The sequence below is a fragment of the Petaurus breviceps genome, unplaced genomic scaffold (genome assembly GCF_028583685.1).
Source record: "Petaurus breviceps papuanus isolate PSGF00001 unplaced genomic scaffold, PetGlider_PUasm1.0 90667, whole genome shotgun sequence".
In the NCBI taxonomy this organism is placed as follows: Eukaryota; Metazoa; Chordata; class Mammalia; order Diprotodontia; family Petauridae; genus Petaurus; species Petaurus breviceps.
Window position 1 is genome coordinate 3,129,304 of NW_027187302.1, and position 14,218 is coordinate 3,143,521.

The window sequence follows — 14,218 nt, forward strand, 5'->3', positions numbered from 1 at the left end:
GTGGCACAGTGACTAGAGCACTGGCCCTGGAGTCAGGAGGACCTGAGTTCAAATCCGGCCTCAGATACTTAACACAAAAACTAGCTGTGTGACCTTGGGCAAATCACTTAACCCCAACTGCCCTCCAAAAAGCAAAAAAAAAAAAAAAAAAAGATAGCTGCCATTATTTAATATTTACTGCCGTTCAAAAGCACTACGTGGTATATTTAATTATACAGTTTTTCAAATAAAGGAAACCATAATGCAAAAGAACTACAGATCCACAATTCCAGCCACACAAAACTGGTTCCTAAGTCATTCCTAAATAAATGTTATCATTTGCTTCTAAATCATGTCATTGTCCTAGCCCCACCCCAACCTCAATGGTGTTCAAAAATCTGATTAAGGAGGGAAAACCCACAAAGCAGCATGTCAATCTGCCTTAGAAAAATAGTTTCAAAATTCAGATAATGGAGTCAAATCCATTTTTAAAAATTTTAACACTCCCCTTTAAAACACAATTTTAATATTTAATATAAATAACAAATTTAATATTTTAGATAGGGATTTTATATCCTTTTTTAACAACCCATCTACTAGATACTGAAATGATCATTTTATCTTCTATTAATAACCCATTATTAAATAGGATCCAGGCTTTTTATTTCCTTATTCTGGGACAAGTCCAAGTAGGTCAGCCAGTCTCTGAAGGACAAAGCTGACGGAGGAGAGTGGCCTAATCCTTTGGGTATGTGCTCTGAGATCTTGGGCAAGACCATGCCCAATTTAGAATGTAAACACAATCTGATCTGGGTGAATTTCAGCCTCAAAGCATTAAGCCCATGCCCCTGCACCCCTTCACTGAAGTTTAGGGTAACCCATCTCATGAAGAAGAAAAACAATTAGAATGGTCTGGATAGAGATGGATTCCTTTATCTGATTGCTGAAGGAGGTTGAGTCTCATGATGAACAGTGCTCTAGGCAGAAGGAGCAGAAAACCTTTATCTCACCTCCTCATTAATATGCCCATCCCCCCTCATTAATTATTCACCAATCAGGGTTGATTTTTACCTATCAGAGGGATGTTTTTTCAAAAGTGTATTAAGGCATTCAATATCTCCATTAGGGGTCTTTGAGTATCAAGAGAGACCAATGACCAATTTATTGATTATTAGCTACCCTAATTAACAAATTGATTATTACCCAGAAACTCTGAGTCTCTCCAGATTTTCATTCCTCACAATAAGTTTGATTAGATAGCAATATGCTGCTTTGTTTAAATGTTTCACAAAAGAATACCTACTACTATTAAGAGAATCCACGTATTACACATTAGTTTATTCTGATCTAAAACATTTTGCTATCAATAGTCAAAGACACAAAATTCTTCACTCAAACAAGTCTTTTCCCAGTTTGCTGTCTCTGTCCTCTATTCTTAGCCAAAATAATTTCAAAAGAGATGTCACATACCACATACCGCTTCCTAATTACTCCAAATATAAACATTTTTGACACTTCTCCCCTGATACTAAGAATGCCCTTTTTACAACTGTATCAAGTGTTTACCCAAAGCTGTTTTGCCATCTTCACAACATTTCTACAAATTTTTGCTTTCCTTTTGCAAAATTCTGAGAAACAAGTCTAATGGTAGAATCTCTCTCTGTATTTGTTTGTCTCTCTCACACACATTCTCAAGAGAAGCACTACAAGGCTTCTAAACTTTTATTTACAAATTTATCACAGAAAAAATTCATTTTTTATTATTCCTTCAATAACTTTCCTCTTTATTAGCAATGTCACTAAATAAATGTGACAAAACCAGCTCCTCACACCACCCCTCTCTCAATAATGAACAAATGAAGCACTGACTAAATGCTAACTATATGCAAAGCAATGTGCTAAATGCTGGGGAAATAAATATAAAAGTAAGACAATCCCTGCTCTCAAGTTCACATTCTAATGGAGGAAACAATACATGTGGAAAGTTTTAGTTAAGTCATTTGGAGAAGTTCCCATGGTCCATAGAGTACAACAGCAAAGTAGATAGTAATGCCTCTTTTTTATATCACTTCCACTGATAAAATTATGTCAGTTTCTGGTGTTGAAAGTTACTGTAATGGTAATGGGATTTTAAGATTTTCCATGCCCCTTGAACTTGCTGACTTTGCAGGAAGGGGTGGGGCAGGAAGGAGTAGGAGCCAGGCTGGAGCCAGTGCAGTGACTGGAAGTGGTGGTGGCGTGAACTCCTTTTTTTTTTTTTTTTTTTGAGCCAGCCAGAATTTCTGCTGAGGACTCCTGATGAGGACTGTCAGGGACAGACGGGAACTGCAGGGGGCCAAAGCTGCTGGGAGCTAGCTTCGTGGAGGCTGAGCAGTTACTGTGAGTGAGGAGAGTAGGATCTTTGCCTGACAGCCTGTTCTGTTTTGAAGGCTTGAGAATGTGGGTGTTTACTGCATTAACTACATGTGCCAACTCCATGGCTAATATGATGGCTTTGACTTTCTGTTTTGGGGACTTAGTTTTCTGTATTTGAATAGATGTCCTAGCTATGTCCCCCATGTAGACAGCCTGTTACATTTTGTGATTAATAACCATATCAGTGTATTTATAGTTACTGTTCTGGCTGTCTCCATAGAGGGGGGTCAAAGATGGGAAGTAAAGGTGGTGGTGGTGGTTTGACTTGCCTGGCACATTCTACCTCTTGTATCTCTCTCAGGGTGCCTTGCTATTTCAAATAGGTTAGCTTTGCCTGTCCCATGTGTGTAAATTTATGGGGATGTTTGGCCCCTTCTCCACAGGACACAACTCCCTGGATGATGACTGTGCTGGCTAGACTGGAAAAATGACCTTTAGTCTGGAAGGCACCTCTACTTCCAAGGCTCTTGTACCTATTTGCATGTTGGTGGCAGTTGGTCAGTAGTAGTTAGTAATAATTTAATAACATTAAAAAAAATAATATCTAATGTTATAATAGTTATGGTTTTGAAAACTCCTGGGGGAAAGATAATTTAACTAGAATACATGTAAAATCTTGATGAATAAAATCTCCATATAAGGCTACATTTAGAAACGTTCTTCACACTGAATTAACAACTGTGTTTTATGTAGAGACAGTAACTGTACTTTGCTAATGGAATCAATCGATTAGGAGGATACAGGTTTGTTTTGTTTTGCTTTTTGGAGGGCAGTTGGGATTAAGTGACTTGCCCAAGGTCACAAGGCTAGTTTTTGTGTTAAGTGTCTAAGGCCCCATTTCAACTCAGGTCCTCCTGACTCCAGGGCCAGTGCTCTATTCACTGCACTACCTAGCCACCCCAAGGATACAGTTTTAATATTTAGGCTTTGTGGTGCTGGAGTGTTACAGAAGACTAGGCAAGTTTTATGAAAATTTATGTTGTTGTTTCAGATTTGTGTTATGCTGTGTATATGTTATTAGCAAAATAGGTTATTTTGTTTCCTGAAAGGTCTATAAGTCTAAATATTGTAGGAAAAATGGCAACATGAGAAAAAAGATAGCAAACCAAGGAGGATTGGGGGAAGGTGAAAAGGAGGTAAATATGGGCATGAGGAATATACAATACTATTTAGTTTTAGCAGGCGAAAGAAAAAAGTTTAAGGGAAACAGAAATGAAAGCTGAGTAGAAAAAAATCTTAGTTGAAATCCATACTCAAGGTGAGACTTCTCTATTCCCCATCCCTACACTTCTGGTACTTTTAACATTCAGGGACATTACCCATACTCCAAAACTACGATTATTGTCTACAAACAAAAAACATAATATTTACTGCACTCAAGAAAAATTTTAAAGTATGATCAGTTCTACTATAATGTGTGTTTCAAAAATGTGAATCTGTTCCAATACTACTGATATGATAGGGAACATTTTGAACATAATGAAAATTTCAAGTTTATTTTTTGCACAATTTCTTCCACAAGAAATAGCAAGAATGAAGAAAATAGCATTACTTCACAATACCTATTCAACAATACCACAGCAACACTTCCAATACCTATTTCCACAAGCAAACTTTAGGTCTTTTTCAAGGTAAACTATCATAATTATCATATATCTTCTGGCACACAAGAATCTGTAAGGCGAGAAGGACTCCACTTATATCCCCAGCCCTATTCCCTTCCTCCATGGTCTCCAGGTGGAGCTATTGCTTGCTTGCCCAACTTTCTAATCCAGCCTAGGTCACAGGAAAAAGAGCAGCCCAAGGCCCCAAATCAGTCACTATTTGTTGTAGTACTTATGTGTTTCTTCCTTTATTTTTTTAAAGACCCTCCCCACAAGTTTTTTTAGTTTTTTCCCTTCTTCATTTCTAGTCTTCTTATACTTTCTTTTTTTCTTTTTAGAGGGGGGAAGGCAGGGCAATTGGGGTTAAGTGACTTGCCCAAGGTAACATGGCTAGTAAGTGTTAAGTGTCTAGGGCCACATTTGAACTCAGGTCCTCCTGACTTCAGGGCCAGTGCTCTATTCACTGTGCCATCTAGCCGCTTCCTTTTTTTTTTTAAACAAACTTTCATTGATATATTCTGTTTCTTTCACCACCATAGTTCTCCCAAGTATCCCCCCCTTTCCCTCTCCCAGAGAGTCATCCCATATACAGAACAGTATTTATTAGAGAGAGAAAACAAGGAGAAAAAAAGTCAGAACTGAAATGATATATTAATATGGTCCAAAAATATGCAATATATAACACCTGTGGACCTCCCACATCCACAAAGGGGAAAGCTGAGGGTGTCTCCTCATCTCTGTAATCTAAGTACTTGATCTTTATAATTGTGCTACATTTACTTTTGATTTTATTGTATGTCACTGTACTCTCCATTTCTATTGTTGTAGTTACTGTGCATATTGTTTTCTTGGCTCTGCTTACTATGCATCAGTTCATTTAGATCTTTCCATGCACCTCTATTGATCACAACCATCATTTCTTACAGAACAGTAATATTCCATTACATTCATGCACAATTTTCTTTTAGTCATTCCACAATTGATGGGTATCAACCTTGTTTCCATTTGTAGCTATCACAAAAAGTGCTGTTATAAATATTTTGAAATATGTAGGGACTAGTTTATCAATGGCTCATCTGGGTATAAGCCTAGAAACAGAGTCTCTGGACATTTCAGTCCAGGGGTGGGGAACCTGTGGCCCCAAGGCCACATATGGCCCTCTAGATCCTCAAGTGTGGCCCTTTGACTAAATCCAAACATCACAGAACAAACCCCCTAATAAAAGGATATGTTCTGTAAAACTTGTAAAACAGTCAAAAGGCCATACCCAAGGACCTAAAATAGGCCTGCACAACCTGCAGGCTACAGGCTGCTTGTGGCCCAACAAAGAATTTCAGGAAGCATCCTCTACATTTTTCATAGGCTGCCCCAAAATCCTTTGGCGGGCTATAAACGGCCCATGGGCCACAGGTTGTACAGGCCTGACCCAGAAGGCCACATGTGGCCTCGAGGTCATAGGTTCCTCACCCCTGTTTTGGTCTCTTTATTTGCTTAATTCCAAAATGCTTTCCAAAATAAGTCATACCATTTAATATCTCCAACAACAATGTATTAGTGTGCCTATCCTTCCACAACTCCTTTATAACATTGCTGCTATTTTTATCTTTTTTGCCACTTTGCAAGGTATGAGATAAAACTTCAGAGTTGTTTTGATGTACATTTCTCTTATTACTAGTGATCTCACGTATTTTTTCATGTAGTTGTGAATACTTTGAACTTCTTTTAAGAACTGTTTGTTCAGTGGCACAGTGTTTGTTCAGTGGTGCAGTGAGTAAAAGCGCCGGCCCCGGAGTCAGGAGGACCCGAGTTCAGTTACAGCCTCAGACACTTAACACCCACACAAAAAAACTACCCACGTTAACCTCGGGCAAGTTACTTAATCCCAACTGCCTTCCAAAAGGCCAAAAAAAAAAAAAAAAAGAACTGTTTGTTCATATCTTTTGATCATTTATTGACTAAAAAATGGGTATTAGTCACAGGGTGTGTGTGTGGTGTGTGTGTGTAAGCATGTGCACACGTGTGCACATGTAATTTTAGGTGCCAAACTCTTACCAGAGAAATTGGATACAAAGATTTTTTTTTTGCCCCATTTAACCATACCCTTCTTATCCTAGGTACATTAATGTTGTCTGTGTGGAACTGTGTGGAAGCTTTTCAGTTTCAAGTTCTCTTGTTTGTAAACACAGTATTATTATTTATGTATTTCTTGACCATTTAACATATAAACTATGTTCCTGTTTTTAATTAGGTTCCAATCTTTTTTATGTGTTACTTAAAGTTTTCCCCACCCCATTCCTTCTACTGTGACAGCAGGTCTTTATTTAAAGGAAACAATGGTCATGGCTCCATCAAGTTCATTATTAAGATAGTTTTATCCTTATGCACATTGTAGCAACATCAAGTAAAATTGGACAAAAATCAAAATGATGACAAAAATCTTTTTTAACATACTGTACCTTTTTGTTGTTTTCAGAAGTTGGGCTGAGAATTGTTAGTTCTGGCCTACTTGGTTTAGGCTTTGGGGATTCACAAGAATTAATAAAATTCATGATGAAAGGTTCCAAATGTTGGCCCTTCTGCAGTGACACAGAGGTTGATAAAAATAATAAGAGATAGAGACAGTGATTCCTTATGCTCTTGTTAGTCATAAAAATATTTAGAAATAATGGCCACTCACCTCTTTCATTAGTTTTCCTGGAACAGATTTTATAATTTTCCCTGAAACATAAAAACATAACATGCCATCTTAAATCTTACCTTGTAACAACAGTCTGTACTTTATTACTATTACTCACGTGTACAGCTTGAAATGATAATTTCACTTATCAAATAAAGTCATTGTTTCATTCTATCATTTACATTGTGAAGTAATAAATGATTTCTAAAGCTGTAGGAATTTTTTTTAACCACAATAAGTAATAAATCAATGTATTCAAGCAGAAGACAATCTAAAAAGAAAATTGGGAAATATTACAAATTTTAAATGCAACTTATTCCTTTTTTTTATGTGACCTTTGGGCAAGTCATTTGCTATCTGTTTGACTCAGTTTCCTCAAGTGAAAAACTTTGTTTTTTATAATAATAGCATCTACTTCCCACAGTTGTTATAGGCTAAAAAAGAGATATTATTTGCAAAGTGGTCAACACAGTCCCTAGCACAAAGTAGGCACTTTATAAATGCTAGCTGCTATTACTGTTGTTACTAATTATAATCACTAGTTATATATTTGTCTTTTTTATTTCTGGGTGCAGGAATTTCTGGTCAAATCTCATATCTGACAAATTCTATTTGAATGCTAGATAAGTTAACATTCCTCTCTGAAACACAAAAAACCTTAAAATTGTTCTCAAGCCATTAATTCTCACACAACCACTATACACATATCCTTTACCTCCCAGTTGTGTGCCAGAGGCACTGAGTAACTTGAGCATTTTCTGAAATAAGCCTTTGGTTCTGCTTTAATAAGCACTCAAGGTATGGCCAAGTTAATGTTTTTCTTGGAAGGACCTACACGATTTTAAACATCGTACCTTCCCTCTCAACATATATAGATGCTGTCCTTTCATTCTCTGGCAGATGACCATTTTTTTCCTTTCTGTACTTGAATAATCTTTAACGTCTGCACTTGACTTTGTAGAAACTCCCCACCTTAGCAGAAGTCCTCTCCAGCTTCTACTTTCATTTGTCCCATCTCCTCTCCCTTGTCTCACTTATTTCACTTAGTATCCCATCAGATTTAAGTCCCCATACTCTGATTTTAAGGACCAAATCTTCTGCAAATGTATGTTTTCCAGACAATCAGTGAATACTAGCTATCTATATTATTCTTAAGACTAAGCATCTCTTTAAATAGCTAGTTTTCAAACAGCCATAATGCTTAGAATTCTGCCTTTGTTCAATGTATGGCAACACCACCTCTGATAGAATTTTTAAATAAGAAAACTGCTTTCTTTTATACATCAAAATGATATTACTACCACTACTAAATGACATAATGCTTTATGGTTTGCAAAATGTATTCCTTACTATAATGCTGTCAGGAAGGGAAATACAAATATAACTGGCACATTTTTCCGGATAAGGAAACTAAGACTCAGAGATAAATGACTTGTCTATTGTCACACAGATAGTATATATTAGAGCTGAGATTGAATTAAGTTCTCCTGAATACAAATCCAGCATTCTTTGTAATACAGCATGCATTATTCCTCAGTCCATTTCCCCTTCCCTTTCTAACCTATTTCTACCTTCTGAAATCCTACTCATATTTATGAATCAGTTCAAAGACTATAATTTCCACAACCCTGTCCCTAATCATCAAACTCATAAATTTTGAAAACTTTTCCATTTTTGCAAACACCAGTATATTCCATGCATAGGGTACTTAACATATACTACCTTATTTCATAGTTACACATGTCTTAGCTCCATAATAAGTTGGTAAAATTCCTGAAGACAAGGACCGTATCTTATATTCCTTTCTTATCTTGAAAATCATTTACATATAGAAAATAGTCAATAAATATTTGATGAATAAATTAATGAAATATAAGTGGTACTCTTGTGTTGTGGGTTTTTTTTAAACTTTTGGTTCTTTTTTCCAAAGAAAAGAGAACCATGGGAAGAATGGAAATTGTAAAAACATGATTTGGTTTAAAGAAAAGAGAAGTGTTGAAGAGTGATGGAGGTCATATTTTAAAGTTCTGGGTACTATAAGAAAAAGATCAATTCTGAAAGTTTTTTCTCTCCTTTTAAAAACCAAACTACCCATGCAAAAAGGTTACTAAATCCATTTTCTAACTTCATAATAAATTTAAAACAGTTTTAAATGAAGCAGCAAGTATAACTTTGATCAATGAGATTTCATATGTTGTACTTTGGCTGGAAATTTTAAAATGCTACATTTGTGATATGTCTTAGTATACAAGCAGACCCTGTTCAAATAGTTCCAACTGTCACTTTCAATTAAAACACTCTGCTCCAGTTTAACTACACTCCAACATGATCAGAAAACAATACAGGTGGGTTTCATTGTACTGTGTAGAAAGGCTAGAGTAGAGTATTTCAATTAAGAGCTATAGTTTAAATAATTTAAACAGTCTAAATCTGGCCTCCAAATATTCAAACACCAAGGTATTTTTTTAAAATATCATGTTCGCAGTCATTCACTGGCCTGAGCTGAAACAAAAATTTTATTTAGGGCTTGCCACTGGGAATTCAGTTGACTTTCCAAAAATAAAGGAAATGTAAACCTTATTCATTCTTATGATTTCATCTTTAAAAAAGACCTTCTTAAAATAGGGCAACCTGGGGCAGTTAGGTGGTGCAGTGAATACAGCACTGGCCCTGGGGTCAGGAGGACCTGAGTCCTGCCTCAGACACTTAACACTTACAAGCGGTGGGACCTTGGGCAAGTCATTTAACCCACAATTGCCTTCCAAAAAGACCAAAAAAACAAAGCTTAAAAAAATAGGGCAACCTACATACTGTGGTATAATAAATACTATGCAATAGTGTTTTTATAATAATAATCTATTAAAGATATACTGAAACGCTAGACTAAAGTCTTATTTATCCAATTTTTTTTTCTGACAGTTCTACATCATTAATGGAAAAGCAAAACCAAGTATAAATACTGATTCAAAGCAGGTAAGATTTTCTAGGAAAAGGATATCTTATGACCACTCTATATCAATGTGTTCAAAGCCAATGAAGAATTTAAATAAAATCCATTTACAATTAGTGCATCCAAGTAACGAGATGCCACTAAGAATATAAATCTGAGTCAAGAAAAAACTGTTTATACAAAGTGTAATTTAACTTACTATAAACTATGCCAAATGTCGCTAGGTTTTAGAACACAAGAATTCCTTAAAATTCAAAATGAAGAATTAAACAATTTGATAATTAAACTAGTCTAAAAATTTGAGTCTTGGCACACACCACAGGTTGACAAGTCCAGGCTTTATTAGGCTGGATAGAGTAAAATTACAAAGAATGAAGGCATTTATGGCCAATACTATTTATCATTAACTACCTGCCCATAGGTGAAAAGCTCTGAAAACATCACTTCTTCAACTCCTTTACATTCAAATTAAAAAATAATGAGGACACAAGACCATAAACAATCTGAATTTTTATAAGGGTTGATATGGACAGATTGCTGCCCTAATCAGAACCCAAATGGCACACAGCTTGAAATCCTTAAGTTTGGTACTAATCCTAAATTTAGTACTGCACCTGGAAGTAGACATGCAACTTATAGAAATTCTAAAGCATAAGAATAATATGCACTATGCAGTTTTAAAGAATCTAAATATATTTGTCCAAACTAAATGGTTAAAAGGCTTTGAAGGCTTATAGGGTACTTTCCTCATAAATCCCTGAAGTAGGCAGTAAATGTACTAATGTAACCAGAAAAATAAGATTGAGGCTACATGACTTGCCCACCATCAGAACTAGTAAGTGTCTGAGGCAGTATTTGCACCCCAAAGACCTCTGATTTAAAAGATCAGCACTCTTTCTACTATATCAATATGGTCTCTTCTGAAATCTGAAAGTACTTCATAAACTCATAACTGCTGATTAGTTGGACCATCTATTTTAATCCTGCCACATAATGATTTTTAATTGACTTACCAAGATTTACATCAGGCAGTATCTTATCCAGAAACTGTGTCTCGCCACCATTTGGAGAGAGAAAATCTGCCAGAAGTTGGCTATTACTCAACTCTGGATGTTGCAGAAGTTTCTTGAATTAACCAAAAAGAGAAAAGAAATTTGGCTATTACATTAATTAATCAAGCATTTATAAATGAGCTCTTAAAAGCTACAGAAAAATTTCAGAATGACACAGGCTATTTAAGAAATGGCAGTTTGCCTCCGTGCCATGGGAAAGCCAGTACCATACCATGATAAAAGTTCTAATCCTATTCTACCATACTACTAACTCATAATGAGCCTGAGAAGGGGTCTGCTTCCAGTGTTACCTAGAAAATGAGAATGACAAGAGCACCTTATCTTTCTGGATCATTTGAGGAAAAATGAAAGTAGATATGAAAGGCTTTATAAAAACAAAATGCTACATAAACGTCAAGTAGTGATCATCTGCCAGAAACAGTTCAACAACAAGATAACAGATCAACTGAGAACATTTTCATAAAAATAAAAGCCCGTTATTTCAAAAGCAACAAAGTCAAATAGTCCTGCCTAGGATTTGTTTGGGAACCACAGGGAGAAGGGAGACGGGATCAGTGTTTTCATTGGTTTAGGGAATGTCTAGGTAAAGAAACTGCAACTGCAAGTCAGTATCTTCTCTGAAATTTACAATTTACAGAGGTGCTTTGAGCACAGAGAGGTAAGTCATATGCTTAAAATCACATAGCTGGAATGTGTCAGAGGGGGAATTTAGGGCTTCTTAGCTTCCAGATAAATTCTTCACTAAATCCACTGCTTCTTGAGAACTATGTACCATTTAAAATTTTTTTAACGTAGATATGAAAAAAAGTTCAAATATGCATACATATACATTTTAATCAAATATTTGTAAGAAAATATTTAAGCAATAGGCTAAAATAAAAATCTTAGCTGTTTTGTCAGGGATCGGATGAATACCTTCTCAGAATCTTGTTTTTAAATACATAAAATGCATAATATTACAAAGAAAACCAATTACATTGAAATAACAATGTGTTTTTTTCCCATCCAAGTTCACAGATAAGGACATGGACCCCAGGTTAAGAAATCCTGAGCTGGGAAACCAGAACTAAGAAGTGAAATCAGATACATGGATTTCAAAGTACAAAATATGATTCTGAAAACGTTATTTAGTTCCATAGACATTTATTCATAAACATATGAGTTTATGAGGTTACATGGATTAGAAAAGAATTCTATAATATAAGAAAGCAGAACATTATATCAACATAACACTGAAAACATAAAAGAAAAGAGTATGATGTTCTTTTTCAGTCATTGTTCAGTCGTGTCCAATTCTTCATGACACCATTTGGGGTTTTCTTGGTAAAGATACTAGAGTGGTTTGCCATTTCCTTCTCCAGTTAATTTTATAGAATGGGGAATTGAGGCAAACAAGCTTAATGTAACTTGCTCAGGATCACCCGCTACTAAGTGTCTGAGGCCAGATTGAATTCAGAAGGAAGTCTTCCTGATTTCAAGTCCAGTGCTCTATCTACTGTGCCACCTAGCAGCCCAGAAAGAAATATAAGAAGCACTAGATGAAAGAATGAATTTTTCACAAATGTAGAAATTTCACTAAAGAGTTTCAGACCTTTGAGGTCAGACCTCAAATTTTAAGAAATGTGAGAAGTAATTCCTGGCATTGCCAACGTCCCAGATTCTTTCACAGTGAGAGAAGACCCATTTAGAGGTATCAGGTACCACAGTTAATGATAACCTACAGCTACACACATACCACGGCTTGTCAACCATAAACCAAAAATATTAAAGAGTCCAACCTGTACCAGAATAAGAATCATCACTATAAAATGCCCAGCAAGTGATTATCCAAATCTTTACCTGAATACTTTTAGTGGGGAAAAATTACTAATACCCTAACTACTTTTGTATAGCTCTTACCTCAGCTCCTCACCCATAGGATGAGCTGGAGAAGCAAATGGCAAACCACTATCTTTGCCAAGAAAACCCCAAAATGGGGTCATGAAGAGTTGGACACAACTGAAAAGAATGAACAAAAACAACAACAGAGAGAGATTTTTATTTCCAGAGTCAGAAAAAAATTCTGATACTCTGATCTCTGTGAGCAAAGATTTAGAAGAGTTCGCCTTGATTTTAAAGCCTCCCATGCTAGCTTTATAGACAAAATGATCTCTCCACAACAGAACAATTAAGTGGTGGACCTGGATGAATGGCTGGACCCAAACAGTAGTTATTTAAAGGACTGGCAACTGGAAAGTCTCTAGCAATGTGCCTCTTGGACCTGTCCTTGCCCCAGTGGTGACATTTGATATAGAATCATCTACCAAGAGCTGAAAGGAATTTTAGAGGTAATCTCATTCAACCACCTCACTTTAGAAATGAGAAAACCACAGCATCAAGTGAGTAGAACCAGTAGTATAAATTATACAATAACAGCAATATTGTAAAGGTAAATAATTTACAAAGACTTAGTAACTCTGATCTATGATCAACCATGACGAGCAATGACTAGCCATGATTCCAGAAGACCAACAACAAAGCATGCTACCCACCTCCCAATAGAGAGGTGATGAATTCGGAGTGCAGACTGAGATATTTTTTTGGTACATGGTCAATGTGGGAATTTGTTTTTCTTTCCTTGACTACACATGTAACAGGAGGGCTTTGTTTTTCTTGCTTTCTCAGTTTGGGGTGGGGAGAAGGGTATGAGAAAGGAAATGTAAATCTGAAAATAAAATCAAATTTAACTTTTAAAAAATGTTTGCTGACTTTAAGTAAACAATGTTATATGTCAATCAAAAAAGCCAATGCAGTCTTAGGCTGAATAATGTAAACATAAATCAGTTTCCATCATAAGAGATTGGACAGTCCCCTAATATATACTGTGCCTTGGTCACAACTTAAGTAGTGTATTTAGTTCTGGACATTATGTTTCAGGAAGGACATTGATCAGCTCAAGGGCATCAAAAGGAAAGCAACCAAAAAGCTGTCAGATTTCCAGATCAAGCATCAACTGAAGGAACTGGGAATGTTTAGCACAGAAAAGATAAGACTTAGGGGGAATATGATAATTGTTTTCAAGTTTGTCAAGAGTTATAATATGGAAATGACATAAGACTTGTTCAACTTGACCTCAGAGGACAAAACTAGGATCAAGAGCTAAAGGTTTCAGTATCTCCAGTCAAGCAACTTTTGCAAAAAAAGAAATGAGATCTGGCAAGACCTCTTCTTCATGAAGTCATGGTAGTTCTCTGGGACTACTTACCTTTTTTTGTAGATGTTTAATGGCTATCACTTTAATAATGTAGTCTAGAATTTCTCCAGAAATTGAACTCAAGTTAACTGGGCCTGTAATTTGCACTTTTTGAGGGGAGAGGACGAGAGAATAAGGATATTTGCCCTTTTCTACCACTCTCCACAGTCTTTTAAAAATCACTGACAATGGCCTAACAATGACATAAACCAGTTCTTTAAGGATGATGGGATACAGTTTATCTGTACCTTATAACTTGAAACTCATCAAGGGATACTTCCTTACTTA

The 14,218-nt window shown here is 36.0% G+C and overlaps 1 protein-coding gene across 3 annotated transcripts in view; it reads right to left on the reverse strand.

Moving 5' to 3' along the window:
- Positions 1 to 14,218, reverse strand: part of SNX14 (sorting nexin 14) — a 110,906-nt gene that overhangs the window by 20,891 nt on the left and 75,797 nt on the right. For all 3 annotated transcript variants that reach the window (XM_069065090.1, XM_069065089.1, XM_069065088.1), the window contains 3 exons: positions 10,639 to 10,750; positions 6,676 to 6,716; positions 6,455 to 6,574 (listed from right to left, as the gene is read on the reverse strand). In XM_069065090.1, the coding sequence (XP_068921191.1) occupies positions 6,455 to 6,574; positions 6,676 to 6,716; positions 10,639 to 10,750 (273 nt within the window). The remainder of the gene's footprint in view (positions 1 to 6,454; positions 6,575 to 6,675; positions 6,717 to 10,638; positions 10,751 to 14,218) is intronic.